The sequence below is a fragment of the Heterodontus francisci genome, chromosome 16 (assembly GCF_036365525.1).
Source record: "Heterodontus francisci isolate sHetFra1 chromosome 16, sHetFra1.hap1, whole genome shotgun sequence".
Lineage (NCBI taxonomy): Eukaryota > Metazoa > Chordata > Chondrichthyes > Heterodontiformes > Heterodontidae > Heterodontus > Heterodontus francisci.
Genome location: NC_090386.1, coordinates 39,897,407 through 39,919,744, shown reverse-complemented (window position 1 = coordinate 39,919,744; position 22,338 = coordinate 39,897,407). Strand labels below are relative to the sequence as shown.

General features: G+C 44.5%; 1 protein-coding gene across 3 annotated transcripts in view; it reads right to left on the bottom strand.

Moving 5' to 3' along the window:
* Positions 1–22,338, bottom strand: part of LOC137378062 (pleckstrin homology domain-containing family G member 4B-like) — a 186,210-nt gene that overhangs the window by 66,954 nt on the left and 96,918 nt on the right. For all 3 annotated transcript variants that reach the window (XM_068048123.1, XM_068048124.1, XM_068048125.1), the window contains exons 5-8: positions 22,104–22,227; positions 15,565–15,658; positions 12,173–12,259; positions 9,127–9,243 (exon numbers count right to left, since the gene is read on the bottom strand). In XM_068048123.1, coding sequence (XP_067904224.1) covers positions 9,127–9,243; positions 12,173–12,259; positions 15,565–15,658; positions 22,104–22,227 — 422 coding nt within the window. The remainder of the gene's footprint in view (positions 1–9,126; positions 9,244–12,172; positions 12,260–15,564; positions 15,659–22,103; positions 22,228–22,338) is intronic.

Sequence of the window (22,338 nt, the reverse complement as noted above, 5' to 3'; positions counted from 1 at the left end):
ATACAGCTAAGATGTTTCTCCTGGTTGGGGACTCTAGAACCAGGGGACACAATTTCAAAATAAGGGGGAAGCCACTTAGGACAGAGCTGAGGAGAAATTTCTTTACTCAGAGGGTTGCGAATCTTTGGAATTCTTTACTCCAGAGGGCTGCAGAAGCTCATTGAGTATGTTTAAAGCAGAGATTGATAGATTTCTAAATACAAATGACATAAGGGGATATGAGGATAGTGTGGGGAAAAGGCATTGAAATGAATGATCAGTCATGATCATATTGAATGGCGGGGCAGGCTCAATGGGCTGAATGGCCTACTCCTGCTCCTATGTTCCTATGTCCCCCATCAACCCTCATTGTTACCCTCATCAAAAAACCAATCAAGTTAGTTAACCACAATTTACCCTTAACACATTCATGCTGGCTTTCCTTAATTAATCCACGCTTGTCCAAGTGAGTGTTAATTTTGTCCCAGGTTATCGTTCCTAAAAGCTTTCCCACCACCGAGATTGAACTGGCCATCCTGTAATTGCTGGGTTTATCCATACACCCTTTTTTGAACAGGGTGTAACATTTGCAATTCTTCAGTCCTCCGGCACAAACGCCATATCTAAGGAGGATTGGAAGATAATGGCCAGTACCTCTGAAAGTTCCACCCTTACTTCCCACAGCATCTTTGGGTGCATCTCATTCAGTCCTGACAAGCAGGACCTCTCGGGTTGTAATCTCTAGATTACTCCCAGTGCCAGGTGCTAGCGAGTATAGAAATAGGAGAATAGCACAGATGAATGCGTGGCTTAAGAGTTGGTGCAGGAGGGAGGGTTTTAGATTCCTGGACCACTGGGACTGTTTCTGGGGAAGGTGGGACCTGTACAAGTGGGACGGTCTACATCTGAACCAAAGGGGGACTAACATCCTTGCTGGCGGGTTTGCTAGTGCTGTTGGGAAGAGTTTAAACTAATTTGGCAGGGGGAGGGGATGCAGACTCCTAGCAGAATAGGGACACAACTAAACACAGGAAAGCGAACAAGTCAGAGGGAATACAGCGGAAGTAAGTTTCAAGGGAGTAAGACCAGGATGGAAGGCCTCTACTTTTAATGCCAGGTGTATTGCAGGTAAAACGGATGAGTTAAGGGCAAGTATTGACACGTGGAATTGTGATACAGTAGCCATCACGGAGACATGGTTGAGGAAGGGGCAGGATTGGCAGCTCAATATCCCGGGATATAGAATCTTCAGGCGAGACAGAGGAGAGGGTAAAAGAGGAGGGGGCATTGCAATATTAGTTAAGGAGTCAGTTACTGCAGTAAGGAGAGATGATATCTTGGAGGGGGAATCAAATGAAGCTTTATGGGTAGAGTTTAGGAATAAAAATGGGACAGCCACATTGCTAGGTGTTTATTATAGACCCCCAGATAGTCAGCGGGAAATTGAGGAGCAAATATGTGCGCAATTTTCAGAGGTGTGTAAAAATAATAGGGTAATTATATTAGGTGATTTCAACTTTCCCAACATTAATTGGGATAGTCATTGTGTTAAGGGCTTAGGTGGAGTGGAGTTCTTAAAATGTATACAGGAGAACTTTTTAGCTCAATATGTAGAGGATCCAACAAGGGAGGGTGCAGTGCTGGACTTAATTCTGGGGAATGAAGCCGGACAGATGGTTGATGTGTTGGTGGGGGAGCATTTTGGTGATCGCGACCACAACATGGTACAATTTAAGCTTGTTATGGTGAAAGAAATAGACAAGTTGCAAAAAAAGGTTTTGGATTGGGGGAGAGCGAATTTTAGTAAAATAAAGCAGGATCTGGCCAAGGTAGACTGGAAAGAGTTACTTGTCGGGAAATCTACAAAAGAGCAGTGGGGGGCATCCAAAAAGGAAATGGGGAGGGTACAGGCCCAACATGTTACCTCTAGGATAATAGGTAGGAGCAACAAGCCCAGAGAACCATGGATGACCAGAAACATTCAGGGTACAATGAGAAGGAAAAGAGAGGCTTTTAGCAAATACAAGGAGAGCAAATCAATGGAAGCATTAGTGGAGTACAGAAAGTGTAGGATGGAGCTTAAGAAAGCAATTAGGAGAGCAAATAGGAGATATGAGAAAGCGCTGGCTGGTAAAAGTAGGGAAAATCCCATGATATTCTATAAGTATATCAATGGGAAGAGGATAACCAGGAAAAGAGTAGGACCCATTAGGGACCAAGGGGGAACTTTTTGGGTGGAGCCAGAGGACATTGGTAGGGTGTTGAACGAATACTTCACATCTGTCTTCACCCAAGAGAATGAGGATGTAGATTTGGAACTTAGAGAGAGAGACTGTGAGGTTCTTGAGCAAATTGTCATAGGGAGTGACAAAGTACTGGAGGTTTTGGAAGGCTTAAAAGTGGACAAATCTCCAGGTCTGGACGATTTGTGTCCCAGGATGCTAAGGGAGGTGAGGGTGGAGATTGCAGGGGCTCTGACCCTAATTTTTAATTCCTCTCTGGCCACGGCGGAGATGCCAGAGGACTGGAGAACAGCTAATGTGGTCCCTCTATTTAAGAATGGTTGTAGAGATAAGCCAGGGAACTACAGACCAGTGAGTCTCACGTCAGTGGTAGGGAAACTATTGGAGAAAATTCTGAAGGAGAGAATCTATCTCCACTTGGAGAGGCAAAATTTGATTAGTAATAGTCAGCATGGCTTTGTCAGAGGGAGGTCATGCCTAACAAATTTGATTGAATTTTTTGAGCATGTGACCAGGTGTGTAGATGAGGGTAGTGCAGTTGATGTAGTTTACATGAATTTCAGCAAAGCCTTTGACAAGGTCCCACATGGGAGACTTATCAAGAAAGCAAATGCACATGGGAAACAAAGTAACTTGATAAGGTGGATTCAAAATTGGCTTAGCTGTAGGAGACAGTGAGTGATGACAGATGGCTGAAAGCCGGTGTCCAATGGCGTACCACAGGGATCTGTGCTGGGTCCCCTATTGTTTGTCATTTAAATAAACGACATAGATGACTATGTGGGGGGTAGGATCAGTAAGTTCGCGGATGCAACAAAGGTTGGCCGAGTGGTTAACAGTGAGGTGGAGTGTCTTAGGTTACAGGAAGATATAGATGGGATGGTCAAATGGGCAGAAAAGTGGCAGATGGAATTTAACGCTGAAAAGTGTGAGGTGATACACTTTGGAAGGAGTAATGTGACATGGAGGTATTCAATGAATGACCTGACACTGGGAAGTTCCGAGGAACAAAGGGACCTTGGCGTGTTTGTCCATAGATCTCTGAAGGCAGAAGGGCAGGTTAATAGGGTGGTGAAAAAGGCATATGGGACACTTGCCTTTATCAATCGAGGCATAGATTACAAAAGCAGGGAGGTCATGTTGGAACAAAAACAAGAAATGCTGGATTCACTCAGCAGGTCTGGCAGCATCTGTGGAAAGAGAAGCAGAGTTAACGTTTCGGGTCAGTGACCCTTCTTCGGAAAAAAGAGTTCCGAAGAAGGGTCACTGACCCGAAACGTTAACTCTGCTTCTCTTTCCACAGATGCTGCCAGACCTGCTGAGTGAATCCAGCATTTCTTGTTTATGTTTCAGATTTCCAGCATCCGCAGTATTTTGCTTTTATTTTAGAGGTCATGTTGGAGTTATACAGAACTTTGGTAAGGCCACAGCTGGAGTACTGTGTGCAATTCTGGTCGCCACATTATAGGAAGGATGTGATTGCATTGGAGGGGGTGCAGAGGCAATTCATCAGGATGTTGCCTGGGATGGAACATTTAAGCTATGAAGAGAGGTTGGATAGGCTTGGGTTGTTTTCGCTGGAACAGAGAAGACTGAGGGGCGACCTGATCGAGGTGTACAAGATTATGAGGCGCATGGACAGGGTGGATAGGGAGCAGCTGTTCCCCTTATTTGAAGGGTCAGTTACGAGGGGACACAAGTTTAAGTGAGGGGCGGGAGGTTTAAGGGGGATTTGAGGAAGAACTTTTTTACCCAGAGGGTGGTGACGGTCTGGAATGCCCTGCCTGGGAGGGTGGTAGAGACGGGTTGCCTCACATCCTTTGAAAAGTACCTGGATGAGCACTTGGCCCGTCATAACATTCAAGGCTATGGGCCAAGTGCTGGCAAATGGGATTAGGTAGACAGGTCAGGTGTCTTTAATGCATCTGTGCAGACTCGATGGGCCGAAGGGCCTCTTCTGCACTGTATTATTCTGTGATTCTGTGAAGTCATCAACTTTACGTACAGTCAGCCTTTCTAATATCTCGTTATCAATTTCTAACCCATTCAATATCTCACCTACTTCCTCTTTTGCTATGACTTCAGCAGTATCTTCTTTGGTAAAGTCAGATGCAAAGTATTCATTTAGTACCTCAGCCATGCCCGCTCTGCCTCCATTCATATGTTCTCTTTTTCGTTCCTAATCAGCTCCATCCTTCCTCTTACTACCCTTTTACAATTTATATGCCTATCAAAGACTTTTGGATTCCCTTTTATGTTAGCTGCCAGATTCTTCTCATACTCCTTCTTTGCCTCTCTTATTTTCTTTTCCACTTCCCCTCTGAACTTTCTATATTCAGCCTGGTTCTCATTTGTATTATCAACCTGACATCTGTTATAAGCACCCTTTTTCTGCTTTATCTTACTCCCTATCTCTTTCATCGTTCAGGGAGCTCTGGCTTTGGTTGCCCAACATTTCTCCCTCACGGGAATGTACCTGGACACTACCCAAACCATCTCCTCTTTAAAGGAAGCCCATTGTTTCGTTACAGTTTTGCGTGCCAATCTTATTTACCCAGAACAGATCCATTCTCAATCCACTGAAATTGGCCCTCCTCCAATTGTTTTTACACTAGATTGCTCCTTGTCCTTTTCCATGGCTAATCTAAGCCTTATGATACTATGATCACTGTTCCCTAAATGTTCTCCTGCTGCCACTTGATCCTTTTGACCCACCTCATTCCCCAGAACCCAATCCAGCAATTCATCCTTTCTTGTTGGGCCAGAAACATACTGATCTAGAGAATTCTCCCGAATGCATTTCAAAAATTCTTTCCCCTCTCTGCCTTTTACACTATTACTATTCCAGTCTATATTCAGATAATTCAAGTCCCCCGTTATAACTACTCTATAATTTTGCACCTCTCTGTACTTCCGTTGCAAATTTGCTTCTCTATGTCTTTCTTATTATTTGGTGGCCTATAGAATGCACCCAGTAGTATAATGGAATCTTGAATGATTTCTTAACTCTAACTAAAAAGATTCTGTACTTGACCCATTCAGAACATCCTCACTGTCCAGCACTGTAATATTCTCCTTAATCAATACTGCCACCCCTCCTCCTTTCTTTCCTTCCCTATCTTTCCAGAACACCTTGGGCAGAATTTTCAAAGCTCAATGGGGGCAGGACTGGAGGGGGACAGGCCCGGAATTTCTTGCCGCTGGCCAACATGCTGGTTTGCTGGCACGGTTCCAACCTGAGTCATTTTCAAAAAGGCTGGTTGGAGGACAGAACTGTTACCCACCCGCAAGTGGCAGGTAGCCAATAAAGGTAATTAAGGGGCCTATCAAGGCACTTCTTCTGTGCTGATTGCAGTGGCCAAAACACAGCCAGTGAGAGGAAGCAGCCTCCCAGTGGCAGACCAGGGGGGATAAGGTGGGGGCCTGTGCTTCAGTTGAATTTTTAAACTCCAGTCGCCATATCGCAAAGACTACAGCTGTGTCGACAGGCCGCCGTGTGAAAGGATTCCTCCTCCATCAGGCACCCTGGCAGCTTTGGCTTCATTGTATTTTTATATTTTTAAGAAGTGCTCAGAGGCTGCCTCAAGATGTCGCTGCCCTCTCTCTTTCTCCCACACACATCAGCAGCTCCCACCTCGGATGGTGGGGCTGCCGATCTGTCATTGCTGGAGGACCTCCTTTTGGCCCTCCAGCTTCATGAAAATGCCTTCCATCCTTAATTGAACAGCGAGTGCACCCTCTGGCCATTAATTGACCTGGGACTGATAAATCGTGTTGGTATTCTACTTGTGGCATGGTGTGGGGTTGGGACCCGGAAGTTCTCCCAAAGTCGGGTTCCCGACCCTAGAAGGAAAATCCAGCCCCTTGTATCCAGGAATATTTAATGTCCAGTCCTGCCCTTTTTTGAGCGAGGTCTCCATTATTGCCACATCATATTTCCATGTAGTTATCTGGGCCTGTACATCAAAATCCTCTGTAAATCTGAACATTTAGAAAGACTGCCTTTCTGAAGAAGTTGTTTTTTATTCTGAAAGCAAAGCCTTTTCACTTACACAACATTTCTTGTGAGATGTATTGATGGAAGATTTTGTGCAAGTGAATTGAAGGGTTCAGAAACTATGTGGTTCAGTGATAAAATCCACTATGTAATTGAACAATTCCTTGAGGCTTTATGTTGCTTCATTGCTCTGGTAACCATAATCACAAATTACACATAGTTCTTTTCACATCCTCAGGGTGTTCCAAAGCTCTTCATATCCAAAGACTTGTTTGTGAACTTTAGTCACTGTTGCTTTGAAGGCAAATGGATAGCCAATTTCTGCACAGCAATGTAGTCCGGGACTAGTTAATCTATTTTTGGAGGATAGGAGCTGGTCAGTTCACTGGGAGAATTCCCCTAGCCATCTTCAAATAAAAGTATTTTGCATCCTACAAACGGGTCCCCAGTTTAATGGCTCATGCAAATGACATCACATCTGACAATGTATCACTCCCTTGGTAAAGCATAGAGTTTCAACCCAAATCTTTGGTGGGGGGCGGGTGTGGAATACATTACCATATGGCACAGAGCCAAGAGTTCTACTGCTAGGCCGAGCTGATAAAGGTTTGGATGAACAACGATAGGATGAAGACAACAATGATGTACTTCTAAATAATGTAATAGAGATAAATTCTACCTCGTAATGGCAGTGATACAGAGTGATATTCTATCATTTCTATTTGTACATGTGTGTATGTGGTAGACATTTTTGCACTGTCATAGGGAAACTCTCCAGTGACTGGAGTCGTATCTGACACAACGGAAGATGGTTGTGCTTGTTGGAGATTAGTCATTATAGCATCAGGGCATCACCACAGCTGTTCTTCAAGGATGTGTCCTTGGCCCAATCACCTTCAGCTGCTTCATCAATGACCAGTTTTTCAGCATCAGATCAGGAGTGAGCCCATTCACTGAAGATTCCAAAGAGCTCAGCTCCATTCACACTTCTTGAATAATGAAGCAACTCACACCAACCTACATTAAGACTTGGATAATATCCAGTCTTGGACTGGCAAAAGACAGGTAACTTTTGTACCATATAAATGGCAGGTAATGATCACCTTGGACAAGAGAAAACCCAGCCACCTCCTGCAGACCTGCAACCGTGCCACCATTGCTAAATCCCCAGCATCAACATCCTAAGAGTGTCAACAGGAACTAAACTGGGCCACCCATATCTACACCATGGGGGGGGAGAATTTTATGTACTCCCCCGCAGCGGGATCGGAGGTGGGAAGAGCATGTAATCAGGTGAGATGGTGGTGGGGGGCGGCCATGCCACATTCCCACCTCTGCCAAAATTAAGTCCGGAGTGGGAAGGCCTGTGAATGGCCTTTCCCGCCCTGCCACCAATTGAGGCCCTCAAGTGGGCAATAATGCCCAATTAATGGCCCCATCCTGCTGCCGCTGCAATTAACCGCATGGGGAGCACGACAAGAGAAACCGTGCAGGTTGCTCGCTGGCTCCAATTGGGGATTGGTGGGGATCCCTCTTTCAAAGGCATTTAATGTCTGAACAAGGGACTTGGCATCGGGAAATGGGGGGCCCGCTGAGAGCCATTCCCTGCCCTTGCTGCCAACCCCGACACTTCCCCCATCCCCACGACCCCCAGCCCACAAGACCCCTCCTACCCTGACCTATCTGTGGCCTGGGTCCAGCGCTACCCCAAGCCTCAGTTGGGTGCTCCACCAGCAGCAGCCACTGCTTCCATGGTGGCGCCGCTCAGTTAAACAGCTGCCAGCCTCTGATTGGCTGACAACTCTCAGTGGACGGGACTTCCGGCGCTGGAGTCCTTGATCTCATGGAAGGCCCGCCGCTGTCCTGTGAAGTGCCTAATTGACCCTGGATTCAGCAGGCCTCCCACAGAAGGGGTGATGCAGGGTTCTCAGTGGCAGTTTTGCTGGAGGTTGAGACACCCATCACAGAGGTTTGGTACACTGTTATGAGCAGCTAACCTCATGATCCCTCCCAGCCTTTCCATCTTTTACAAGGCTCCAATCAGTAGGATGGGTGCTTGGATGGGTGTGCAGCTGCAACAACACTCAATAAGTTTGACACCATCCAGGACAGAGCAATTTGCTTAATTTATGCCCCTGTCACTGGACTCAATATCCACACTCTTCATCACGAACATATTGATGGCTGCAGTATGTGTGATCAACAGAATGTACTACAGCAACTCACCAGGGTGACTTTGACTGCACCTACCTCTTCTGTGACATCCACCAACAAGAAAAACAAAAGCTGCAATGTCATGTGAACACCACAACCTCCAATCTCCCCTCCAAGTCACACACCATCCTGACTTCAGCACACCTTGCTGTGTTTTCATTGTCACTGGGTCAGAATTTTAGAACTGCCTACTTAACTCCATTGTGGGAGTCACTTCAAGGACTGCAGTGGTTCAAGGAGAAGACCCACATCCTCAGGGCAACTAGAAATGGGAAAAAATGTAGCCTGGTCTGTGTCTCCCACATCCCAAGAGCAAATATAAAAAATCTCATCTTCCAATTGTTCCAAAAACATTTTTCTTCATGGTCTATTGCATCCTACCAGGCTTCATGAACATCCCTGACCTTTGACACACTCTCCCACGATCCTTCATGGCTCAGACTAACCAACCCAACTCAGGCCCAATTTGGGCAACCTTTGCAACTACGTGAGAAATGCCACGAGAGGTAAATATTTAACTCAATTATGAATCAAACAATAGGACTTCACATCTAAACTGATGCAATCATTAAAAAAAGCACATTTTACCAATATGCTTTTGGAATGATTGATATGAATACAAAATGTAAGACAATCTACATTTTTGTTCTCTATTAAAACTAGTAAAGTTTTTTTAAGTGATGTATTACTGACCATACGGAATTGAATCCACTCAGAGTGATTGTAAGGAAATGTCCCCTCCAAATTCTCGGTCAGCTGGTTGCTGTCAATAAACTTATGCAGGGCTTTCAAGGATGTCAAAACTTCCATCTATTAAAACAATAACAACATGCATTATATAATTCAAGTTATGCATAAAACATCAGTTACAAATTGAAGAACGTCATCTTTCTTTAATGAAGTTCTTTATCCGATAAGGACTGGTTCCCTGGTCTGGTTCCTCCTGATAAAGAGAAATGTTTGAATGGAGCCCAGTCTGGAAAATAGTGGGCCCACAAACCTCGAGTTTTAAATCAGTGAATAAAACATCAGGGTTTAAGATACAGGAATTTCCAACTCATGCACCCTGTGAAGGGCACTCTCCTGCAGGAGTACCCAATCAAGAAATCAACCATTTAGCTTCACTTGATGCCTTCAGGGGTCAGGGAATAATTATATAAGCCAATAATCACTTTGTCTTTAATTGTATTCTGAAAGTCTTTAATCATCATGTCTTCACACAACAGACTTACTTTTATACTTAGGTGGTTTGATAATCGTAAAATCTTTAAGTAATGGCTTTATGTTTGTAAATTATAGTTAAGAATAATAATAACATAACTACAAAAATCCTAGCAACCATTTCCAGCCTCCTTCCCCATTAGCTATGACACTTGAGTGCACATATTGAGGTTTGTATAAAATCTACCGTGTTTGGCTGTGTGTGCTTATGCAAAAGTGTATTAAGTAAGTTTGTGAGTGTGTGAGTATGTGTCTCTGTGTCTGTTTGCCTCTGTGTGTGTGTTTGTGTGCATATTTGTGTGTATGTTTGTCTCTGTGTGTTTGTGTGTATTTGTCTGTGTGCGTATTTGTGTGTGTGTATTTGTGTGTGTTTGGGCAGAATTTTATGGGCCCCTGAGACATGTTTGGAGGTGAGGGGAGCCCAGAGAATTGCGATAGGAGGTGGGGGTGGAGGGCCCATCACCTCTCCATCACAACACCTTCCTGCCCACAAGCCATTTGAGGTCCTTAAGAGGCCTATTAACAGCCACTTAAAAGCCTCTTCCCTCTGTTGATGGCATTAAGTCAGCGAGGGGGGAAGGAGGGACCTCCACCACGTGGGGAGGTTGTCCAGTAAAACGAGATGACCTCTATGTAGGCTTGTGGGGGGAGCGGGGGCTCCTCTGTGGACAATCTGTGGCCCAAGGAGGGCTCCTGTCAACAAAAAAACCCTTCCCTGTACTTCCGTTCCCCTGTACTCAAGGCCCACCCTCCCCCATCCCACCCCCATCGCCAGGGCCTTCAGGACTGGCCCTGGCAACCCCGCCTCACTTACCTGAGGTCCGATTCTCCAGCGCTGAGCCAGGTTCCAAAGCCTCTGCAGTACCAGCAGTGGCCACCACTCCTAGTGGCACTGCTGATACCATTGAGCTGCCAGCCCTGTGATTGGCCGGCCGCTCTTGGAGACGGGATTCCCCGTCTTTAAAGGGACGGGTATCCCGGCACCAGGCTGTTAACTGGCCTGGCGCCATAGAATTGCTGTGTGGGTTACACCTGGCCAAGGAGGGATTCGCCCCTGCCTTTTAGGCACGAAAAATTATGCCCAAAAGTGTGTGTACTTGTGCGTGTGTATTTGTGTATGTGTTCGTGTGCATGTTTCTATGTGCATTTGTCTATGTGCGTATTTGTTTGTGTGTTTGTGCTTGTTTGTTTGTGTGTGTGTGTGCGCGCGCACGCACAAGAACATGTATCTGTTTCTTCTGCTCTATTTCTGTTCATACAAAATTGGTGCATATTTTTTAAATGCATAAAACACAACCAAACCACCCACACCTCTGTGCAATGCTGTAAACACATGGCAAATGCCAGAAACTTGTTACACTTGAGTAGGTGAAAAGCCGCAATCATTCTGTTCTTTAATTTTCCACAATACCTTCTTCAAAAACAGAGGCTATATGTTTTGCCATGGGAATGAAAATAAAATAAAATGAGACTTTAAGATAGAGCTCACTGAACTGAATCTTTACGTATAACTCATCTCTTGCACACATAAGAAGGTTCCTCTGTGAGGCAAACTAATAATTAGCAGTAATTCTCCATTCCACTCCCACCTGACCTTTCTGACCTCAGCCTCCTGCACTGTTCCAATGAAGCTCAATGTAAGCTGGAGGAAAAGTGCCTCATCTTTCGATTAGGCACTTTACAGCCTTCCTGAATCAACACTGAGTTCAACGATTTCGGGTCATAACCACTGCCTCCATTTTTTTCTGGACAGCAGCTCCTGGTGTTGACCCTATTGTTGCCTCTAGACACAACTTTTTTTTTTATTTGTTCCAATACTATCCCCTTTTGCCTTGCACCATCATTCCATTTGTCAATTAATTTCTCCTGCTCCACCCTATCACAGACACTCCATTTTGTTCTTTTCCTCCACTTTTCCTTCCTCTGCACTTGCTTAATACCTGTTACCTCTCTAACCTTTGCCAGTTCTGGTGAAAGGACATCAACCTGAAACGTTAACTCTGTTTCTCTCTCCACAGATGCTGCCTAACCTTCTGAGTGTTTCCAGTATTTTCGGTCTTGATTTCATGTTTCCGGCATCTGCAGTATTTTGCTACTGTGTTGTTTTAGTACAATGACCCATCCAGGGTCCTCCTTTAAAACCTAACGCGCGATTCAAGCACCTTTTCCTGGCCGGTTTTCAGTTGTGTTGCTCAACTCATTACCTTGCATTGCTGGGTTGCATTAAAGGGATACATTAAAGTGAAGTTGGCATAAAAATCTTTGCCATCCTCACAAGCATAACCTGCCAGCCAGTATAGAGTAACATGGTCAGCAGCTATTGCTTAACTCAGATGAGCTCCCAGATGAAGGACACATATGTATATACGGGAAAGCATAAAGTGCTAATATAACTGGCCCATGTCGAGTAAATCAGTATCACTTTGATTTTAAAGGAACCTTCTGACACAGCTGAAATCAAGTTAAAAGCATTTTACCATTCTACTTGTATTTCTCAAGCGGTATAAATAGCACTTACAGATATTCCTGGGCATTTCTCCAGTTTGAGAGTTGTCTCCTTATCTGTCAATATCAGGACACAATGAATGGAGTGAGGAGCAAACTCCTGCAGAATTGAACAACAAAGTGATTAAGTATTGGAAAGATCAATGCAATATATTTTTCTTGATTGCACAGGAATACCACATTCTAGTCTTGATATTGCAACTAGAAACAAAATCAACTTAGGTAGTCAAATATTCAGCTTTGGTGGGCCTCGTATTTTCAAAATAGGGTCGGGTTAATTTACTGCAAGGACGTAAAGCATCATCCGTATGGAGAACAGAGAGGAAAATCAGGCAGTGAGAATCACATGCTCACAATAGAGCCCACCCGATTTATCTTTTAAATTACGGGAAGAAAAACTGGACAGACTCTGTGATGGACTCTGTTATGGACATGACATCTAATCTTCCTTACTGCAGTCGTCCTAGACTAGACAATGTTTGTCACTAACTCCCAAACTACACAAACTGTTTAATTCTGGTGGCACCCTTACCTCTGAGTCAAAATGTTCTGGGTTCAAGTTCTACTCCAGGTCTTGGGCACATAACCTGGGCTGATGTTTCAATGCTCTCCTTGTCAGCCTCTTGAGTTCCACCCTACATAAATTTCAGGTCATCCAAAATTCTACCCTCTGCTTGCCTATCACACTTGCCTTTGTCAATATCCACTGGCTTTCCATCCTCCAACAAATTGAATTAAAAATGCCCTTATTTACAAAGCCCTCTAAGCCTTACTTGTCTTTACCTTTGCATTTCTCCCAGTCCTGTATCAATTTGTGATATCTGCTCTTCTGACTCAAGCCTTTCTACATTCACTCCACTCCACCCCCTTCCCGCCTCTCCCCTCCACTCCACCAGCAATGCAAAGCTTTCAACCATCTCAGCCTGATGGTCTGGAACTCTCCTCATAAACTCTTCCAATTTACTACTGCTGTCTCCACTTTTAAAAACTTCCTCCAACCTTATCTCTTCTCCTCTCTTAACTCTTTTGTTAATACTGGGTGTTAAATGCCTTGGGACATTTAATATGTTAAAGGCACTATATAAATGCATGTTGTTTTGTTCTTGCTATGGATAGTGTCAGGCAGACCCCCACCTGCCAAGACTGAGGCACACATGATTTCGCCACATGAACATTAAAACTTAAAATTGCAAGCTCCTGACTGGAAAGACATTTGCATAATAACCTACAGTGTTAGAACAATGGGGACCCAGTTGTTGCTTCCCCAATACATAGAATAAGTGGTCAGACCAGTTTTGGTCACATGACTGACTGACTGACTGTTGGAGTTTCTGAATTTGAACTTCCAACAGAGGTTTTGAATTCAGAATGCCCTGTGCTCCTGGTTGGAACAGAGCCTCCAGTCCTGCCTGCCTCCATCTCTTTTCCACGGAACTGAATCTTCTGAAAACACGTGAACCTCAAAGAGAGAAAAGCCTCCTGCGTGAACAAGGTTTAAAAGGAACACTGGGCCCCGGCGAACAGCAAGACTACCTACAATCAAGTGACCTCGAAGCACAGTAAACAAGAGACTCTTCTGATATTGTCTCAAACCCCTCTCTACTATATTTTCCTCTTCTCTTTTCTGTCCCTATTTGCATGTGTGTATCGCATGTGCATGCTAGCGTGGGCATGTCGTATATCCGTGGGCGTTAACCGTATTAGAGTTTAAGTTTAAGGTTTAATAAAATTTCATGTTTCTTCTTTAAACCTGAGAAAGCCTGTTTATGCTCATTTATTTGCCTTATAATTTTAAATCTGTGAACAAGGATTCACAAAGCTGTTCTCAAAACACAGTGTGTTAAAAAAATTAAACCCTGTTACAATAAGACCAGGTGAAGACAGTAACAGACCCATAGACACTTTTCTCACATGGTCATAACAATAGTGATATTAGTAAGTAATACTAAAACCACAGATGCTGCCAGACCTGCTGAGTATTTCCAGCATTTCTTGTTTTTATTTCAGATTTCCAGCATCTGCAGTATTTTGATTTTATTATTATACTAAAACCAACACTTGCTAAACTTACCATGCTGTCATTCTCACTTCTCTCCTTCATTTCTGTTTATCTCTCACCTCCTTCAGTTATGTTCCTTTCTCTCTTCCTTTTCTCTTCTACTTGCATCTCTCCTTCACTATTTTATCTTCTCCATTCCTGTTTCTTTCTTTCTTTCTTTTCACTTCTATTTTCCTGTCTTCTGATACTCTATTTTCTCACTCTCCTTTCTTACAGCTTTTCGCTATCACTGTTCCCCTGCTTTCCTGCTCTCCTGATTTTTTTCTGTCTGCCAGTTTTCTCTAGCATATTTTGACCAATTTCATGCATTATTCACACTGCTGCATGGGAACAAATAGACTTGATCGAAGATTGGAACTAGAAACAGATTAGGGAAATCATGTACAAGGCATTAGCTGATTGGAAGTTGGGGCCTATCCTACAAATCATTTTGGTTTTCTACATAATGCATGCATTTTTAAAAATTATTTTGAAATTGATGATGTGGGAAGCTAGGTGAGGGATTAGAGAAAAAGAATTTGGTGTCAACCTTAACATGGAAGAGTCAAAGAGATTGCATAGCACACCCTATTGTAGGGAACCTTTGATTTAGATAAGTGAAATCTTCAATTAGGATTTATGAATCTTACCTCAGTTTGACCAAGATTTAAATTCGATGAAGAGATTAGATTGCGTTTTGGTAGACCAATTGTTTCAATTTTTTTATTCTTTCATGGGATGTGGGCGTTGCTGGCAAGGCCAGCATTTGTTGCCTATCCCTAATTGCCCGAGAGAAGGTTGTGGTGAGACGCCTTCTTGAACCACTGCAGTCCATCTAAATGGATTAGGAAGGACCAGGGATCACAATCTTGAGTTGTGTAAGTGGAGATCTAGGTTAGATATTTGGAGGTGGTTCTTTTTCCAGAGAATAATGGACATGTGTGTAGTGTAGTGCATGTGTAGTGAACAGAGATTCCCTGAATTCCTTCACGCGAGAGCTGGACCTGTTTCTGGCTGGGATGCAGATGACCTCGTGCAAGAGGTGAGCATCCCATAATGTAAATCAGGGCCAGAGTGACCTCCTAGACTAGCTTCAATCGTCTAAGGGGTCAGAGAGGAATTTTCCAGATTATTTTTCCCCAAATTGGTGTGGGTTCTTTGCCTCCCAGGAGATCATATGATTTCTAGGTGGTGTTTGGAGCATATATATTGTGATGCACAAGGCATCGCAGCTGTGTGGGTCAGGCTGGATGGAATAGTGGTCCTTTTTCTGTCTGTCAGTTTTAGTATGTTCATAATAACAAAGAGAAGGAAGGATGAGTCTTTAAAAATACCCTGGGGACATTCCATATCCAATATTTATTCACCTGAAGAAATCCAAAAGCCTTAAATAATGCAGGATGAGGTGGGCGTCTCCTGGCATCTACAACGATTGTCAATCCCAGATCCCGAACCTCTTTCCTGTGATAAGAAAGGTTAAGAATAAAATTAAAGAATCCTTGTTGTACAAACCATTTTGCACTTCTGTTTTCTGATCACTGTTTATAATCATTTGGAATAATTCACTGAATGTTCATTCCCACTCGTGACAGGATTGGGAAGGAGAGGGCACAGATTTTATTTATTTTTAAAATTTTATTTAGAGATACAGCACTGAAACAGGCCCTTCGGCTCACCGAGTCTGTGCCCACCATTAACCACCCATTTATACTAATCCTACACTAATCCCATATTCCTACCACATCCCCACCTGTCCCTCTATTTCCCTACCACCTACCTATACTAGGGGCAATTTATAATGGCCAATTTACCTATCAACCTGCAAGTCTTAGGCATGTGGGAGGAAACCGGAGCACCCGGAGGAAACCCACACAGACACAGGGAGAACTTGCAAACTCCACACAAGCAGTACCCAGAATTGAACGCGGGTCACTGGAGCTGTGAGGCTGCTGTGCTAACCACTGCGCCACTGTGCCGCAGATTTAAAGTAATTGGTAAGAAAAGCAAAAGTGACATGAGCAAAAACACTTTCACACAGAGAGTGGTTAAGGTCTGGAACGCGCTGTCTGAGAGTGTGGTGCAGGCAGGTTCAATCGAGGCATTCAAAAGGGAATTAGACTGTTATCTGAAAAGGAAGAATGTGCAGCGTTACAGGGAGAAGGCAGGGAAATGGCACCGGGTGAATTGCTCATTCGGAGAGCCAGTGCAGACACGATGGGCCGAATGGCCTCCTTCTGTGCTGTAACAATTCTGTGATTCTGTAATGTCCAAAAGACCTAAATGCATCATGGGAACAAGGTACACTGTCCCAACAAATGTGAGAAGACTATGGCTGGAATTGGCTCTATTCACAATTAATAGAAGATATTTCCACCCTTTATTTTTCAGCTGGCAGTTACAGATTGGGTCTTTAGAAAGCATTTGGTCACTAGATGCACAAGGTCAATTAAATATGAGGAGAATACCATCATCCTCAAGACACACGCCATCTTGATGGACATTTATAACTTTCATCATTGTTATGGGGTCAAAATTCTAGCATTCTGTGCCTAATACTGTTGTGGCAGCATCATCACCACACAGACTGCAGTAGTTCAAGGAAAAGGCCCACTGCCACCTTTTAACAGCAAGCAAGGGTGGTTCGTATATATAGCCTTATCAGCACTGCCCAAACCACGTGAACAAATAAATATTTAAAAAAAAATCACTTGCTACTTAAAAGTATCATATTGAATGTTTGGAGAGGTTATGGGAGGCTACTTTATGGCCTCTGGTGTATCTTTCATCTCTGAGCTAGAAGGTTGGTTTCAAGTCCCACTCCAGGAACTGGTGAAAAACATCCAGGCTGACACTTCACTGCCGTACTGAGGGAGTGCTGCAATGTCAGAGGTGTCTCAGATGAGACGTTAATCTGTCGCGGCCAATATGTCAAAGAAAAGCAAGGGAGTTCTCCCCAGTGTCCTGGCCAGAATTTACCCCTCAACAAACATCACTAAAAAAATTATCTGATCATTATCACAATGTTGTTTGAGGAATTTTACTGTGTGCAAATTGGCTGCCATATTGCCCTTCATTACAAGAGTGATGATACTCAATTGGTTTTAAAGTGTTTTGGAACGTCCTGAGCTTGTGCAAAGCATTTATAAAGGCAAGTCTTTTCTTTCTAATGGTGAGTGAACGACATTACAAATTATATCTTTACTGCCAGTAGGTGGCAGTACTAAACAGTCAATGTTGATTTCTTTTTACTGTCATACTGCACAGATAACAGCAGATAATTGGAACAGCTGGACATTTATAGAAAGGTACAGAATGAAGTTGGTACACCAGGATCAATACAATTTTATTATTTTTCTGGATCAGTTTGACTCGAATTTACAAAGACCATTTTGTCTGTAACTGAATGAAATGAACAAAACACAGATTACTGTATAGGACAACCCCATTCTGCCACTCACTACCCCTTGCAGTACTGATTCCCCACCATGTCCCAGAAATCATATTTAGTACACAAACAGTTTAATATTTTCAGGTAGTTCAACCTGGCTGCAAGCTTATTTGTTAATGGGATATGGGTGTCGCTGGCTAGGCCAACATTTATTGCCCATCCCTAATTGCCCTTGAGAAGGTAGTGTTGAGCAACCATCTTAAACTGCTACAGCCCATCTGGTGTAGGTACACCCACAGTGCTGTTAAAGAGGGAGTTCCAGGATTTTGACCCAGCGACAGTAAGAAAACAGCAGTATAGTTCCAAGTCAGGGTGGTGTGTGAGTTGGAGGGGAAATTGCAGGTAGTGGTGTTCCCATGCATCTGTTGCCCCTGTCCTTCTAGGTGGTAGAGGTCGTGGGTTTGGAAAGTGCTGTCTAAGGAGCCTTGGGGACTTGCTGCAGTGCATCTTGTAGATGGTACATACTGCTGCCACTGTATGCTGGTGATGGAGAGAGTGAATGTTGAAAATTGTGGTTGGGATGCCGATCAAGCAGACTGCTTTGTCCTGGATGGTCTTGAGCTTCTTGAGTGTTGTTAGAGCTGTATCCATCCAGGCAAGTGGAGAGTATTCCACCGCTCACTCCTGACTTGTGCCTTGTAGATGGTGGACAGGCATCGGGGAAACAGGAGATGAGTTACTTGCTGCAGAATTCCCAGCCTCTGACCTGCTCTTATAGCTACAGTATTTATATCGCTGGTCCAGTTAAGTTTCTGGTCAACGGTAAACCCCCGGATGTTGATGTTCAGTGGTTGGAGATGGTCACTGCCTGACACTTGTGTGGCATGAATGTTATTTGTCATTTATCAACCTATGCCTGAATGTTGTCCAGATCTTGCTGCATGTGAGCACGGACTGCTACAGTATCTGAGGAGTCACGAATGGTACTAAACACAATACAACCATCAGCGAACATCCCCACGTAGGGACCTTATGAAAGAGGGAAATTTGTTGATGAAGCAGCTGAAGATGGTTGGGCCTAGGACACTACCCTGAGGAACTCCTGCAGTGATGTCCTGAGGGTGCGATAATTGGCCTCCGACAACCAAAAGCATCTTCCTTTGTGCTAGGTATGACTCCAATCAGTGGAGAGTTTTCCCCCAATTCCCACTAACTTCAAACAGAAAATGCTGGAAATATTCAGCAAGTCAAGCAGCAACTGTGAAACTATTTCAGGTCTGGGACCTTTCATCTGAACACAGACCTGAAACATTACACTGAATTTTATGGGCCCCATAGGGAGAGGAACGGAAGCGGAGGGGCCCATAAAATTGCAAGGGAAGGGGTGGGTGGAGTGCCCGTTGAATCTAGTCCAGGGCGGGGAAGGCCAAGGACTTCAATTAATTGAAGGCGGAGGGACCCGCTGCTGCGTGGTGATGCTGCCAGGTCTGATAGCCTCCTAGCAAAGTCGGGAGGGTCCCTCCTTTGGGGGCAATCCAGGGCTCCCAGACAACACCCCCCCCCTCCTGGCAACGATTGCTGCCCCACCCTGTGAAGACACCCCATACTGTCACTAACCCCCGTGTCCCACCCGGTTGCTGGGGCCTGCCTGAATGGTCTCAGTAACTTCAACCTCATTTACCTTGCCTCTCTTTGTACTGCAGGGCCTCTTGCAGTGCAAGCAGTGGCTACTGCTCCCAGTTGCCAGGCCTTCGATTGGCCAGCAGCTCTGGAGACAGGAGCTCAGGAAAGCATTCCCGATGGCGGGCAGTTAATTGCCTGCCTGTTTGAAATAGCTGGTAGAGGGCCAATGGAGCATCTTGGTGGGGATCTCCCCCCACCTTCCAGCATGCCGCTGGGATTCCCATTGCCGGAATAAAATCCAGCCCATTAACACTGTTTTTCTCTTCACAGATGCTGCCTGACCTGCTGAGTATTTCCAGCATTTTCTGTTGTTATTTCAGATTTCCAACATTCGCAGTATTTTGCTTTTGTCCCATTGATTTCAGTTTTACTAGGAATCCTTGATGCCATACTCGGTCAAGTGTTGCCTTGATGGCAAGAGCAATCACTCTCACCTCACCTCTCGAACTCAGCCATGTTTGGACCATGGCTGTAATGAGGTCTGGAGCCGAGTGGCCCTGGCAGAACCCAAACTAAGCATCGGCGAGCAAGTTCTGGGTGAGTAAGTGCTGCTTGATAGCATTGTCAATGACACCTTCCATCACTTTGCTGATGATCGAGAGTAGACTGATGGGGCAATATTTGGCCGGATTGGATTTGTCCTGCTTTTTGTGGACAGGACATACCTGGGCAATTTTCCACATTGCCAGATAGATGCCAGTGTTGTAGCTGCTGTACTGGAACAGGGGCATGACTAGTTCCCAAGCATAAGTCCTCAGCCAGGATGTTGTCAGAGTCCATAGCTTTTGCTATATTCATTGCCATCAGCTGCTTCTTGATATCAAATGGAGTAAATTGAATTGGCTGAAGACTGGCATCTGTGATGCTTAGGAGGAGGCCGAGAGGGATCATCCACTTGGCACTTCTGGCTGAGAATGGGTGCAAATGCTTCAGCCTTGTCTTTTGCACTGATGTGCTGGGCTCCTCCATCGTTGAGGATGGGAATGCTTATTGAGCCTCTTCCTCCCATTAGTTGTTCAATTGTCCACCACCATTCATGACTGGATGTGGCAGAACTGCAGAGCTTTGATCTAGTCTGCTGGTCGTGGGGTCGCTTAGCTCTGTCTATAACATGCTGCTTCTGTTGTTTAGCATGCAGGTAGTCATATGTTGTAGCTTCACCAGGTTGGCATCTCATTTTGAAGTATGCCTCGTACTGCTCCTGTCATGCTCTCCTGCATCCCACATTAAACCGGCTTGATATGATGGTACAGCGTAGGATATGCCAGGTCATGAGGTTACAGATTGTGGGTGAATACAGTTCTGCTGCCTCTGATGGTCCACAGTGCCTTGTGGATGCCAATTTTTAAGCTGCTAGATCTGTTCTGAGCCTATCCCATTTAGCACAGTGGTCGTGTCACACAACACGATGGAGGGTATCCTCATTGTGAATATGGGACTTGGTCTCCACAAGGACTGTTGGGTGGTCAGTCCTACCAATACTGTCATGGACAGATGCATCTGTGGCAGGCAGATTGGTGAGGACGAGGTCAAGTAGTTATTCCCTCTCGTTAGTTCTCTCACCACCTGCCACAGGCCCAGTCAAGCAGATATGTCCTTTAGGACTCAGCCAGTAATGGTGCTACCAAGCCACTCTTGCTGATGGACATTGAAGTCTCCCACCCAGAGTACGCACTGTGCCCTTGCTCCCCTCAGTGCTGCTTCGAAGTGGTGTTCAACATGAAGGAGTATTGACTCTTTAGTTGAGGGAGGGCAGTAGATGCTAATCAGCAGGTGGTTTCCATGTTCATGTTTGACCTGATTCCATAAGGCTTCATGAGGTGTGGAGTCAATGTGAGGACTCCTAGGCTAACTCCCTTCCGACTGTATACCACTGTACCAGCATCTCTGGCTGGTCTGTCCTGCCAATGGGACAGGACATATCTCGGAATGGTGATGCAGGAGTCTGGGACATTGGCATTAAGGTATGATTTGCTAAGTATGACTATGTCAGGATATTGTGGGATGGCTCTCCCAATTTTGGCACAGGTCCTCAAATGTTCGTAAGGGCTTTGTAGGGTCGACTGGGCAAAGTGTGCCTTTGTTGTTTCCGGCTGGTCCTTCTCATTTTATTCTTATTTGACTTTTCTCCAGCGGTTTGACATAACTGAGTGGCTTGCTGGGCCATCTCAGAGGGCAGTTAAGAGTCAACCACATTGCTGTGGGTCTGGAGTCTCACATAGACCAGACCAGGGAAGGACAGCAGATTTTAGTGAACCAGATGGGTTTTTACAAAAATCCAGTAGTTTCATGATCATCATTAATGTGACTAGCTTTTTTATTCCAGGTTTTATGGTGTGATTTGAACTCATGTCTTTGCAGCATTAGTCCGAGCCTTTGGATTACTAGTCCAGTAGCATTATCATTATGACCCCATTCTGTGATCCTCAGAACCAAGCACTTAAAGTGCTGAGTTCTAACTCAACAGCACAAGTGAGAAAATGCCTCAGCTTTGAGCTTCTCATCGTTTCAGCACCAAGCTTCTTAAACCACAGAACATTCTTTTTTAAGCAAGAATTCAAATCCAGCCAAGTTGATTACAGCTTGTTTCCTGCCTGGTCTGAACAGTTTAGCCAAGTCTGAGTGGAGCTGGATTTTTCTGGCTGGCCAACACATTCGCACTGTTATGACTAGATGTAATTTTCATGCTATTAAACACATCAGTCTGCTTGCACTCTGCTCCACGGGACTAGGTTTTATTTTTGCAAAAGTGAAATAGGAGCTGAAAAATGTGTGTTTCCTCAAAATTTGAAATGCCTCCCTGTTGTCAAGCAACAATACTGATGGAAGTTTCACCTGGGAATGTTGCAGAAGTACAGGAGTAGTCTGGCAAGATCATCACTGGTGAAGGTTTGACTCTGCAAAAACCTGTTATCACTGCAGACTTGTAAGACAGCTCTCCCTGCCTTATCCCTGTTTCCTGAAATTATTAAAGAATGTAAAATTACTTAATAAGTTCTTGTACTTCATTCATCCAGCTCTTTTATTAAATCACTTTGCTTAATACTGTATTGCATCAAAGATATATTTC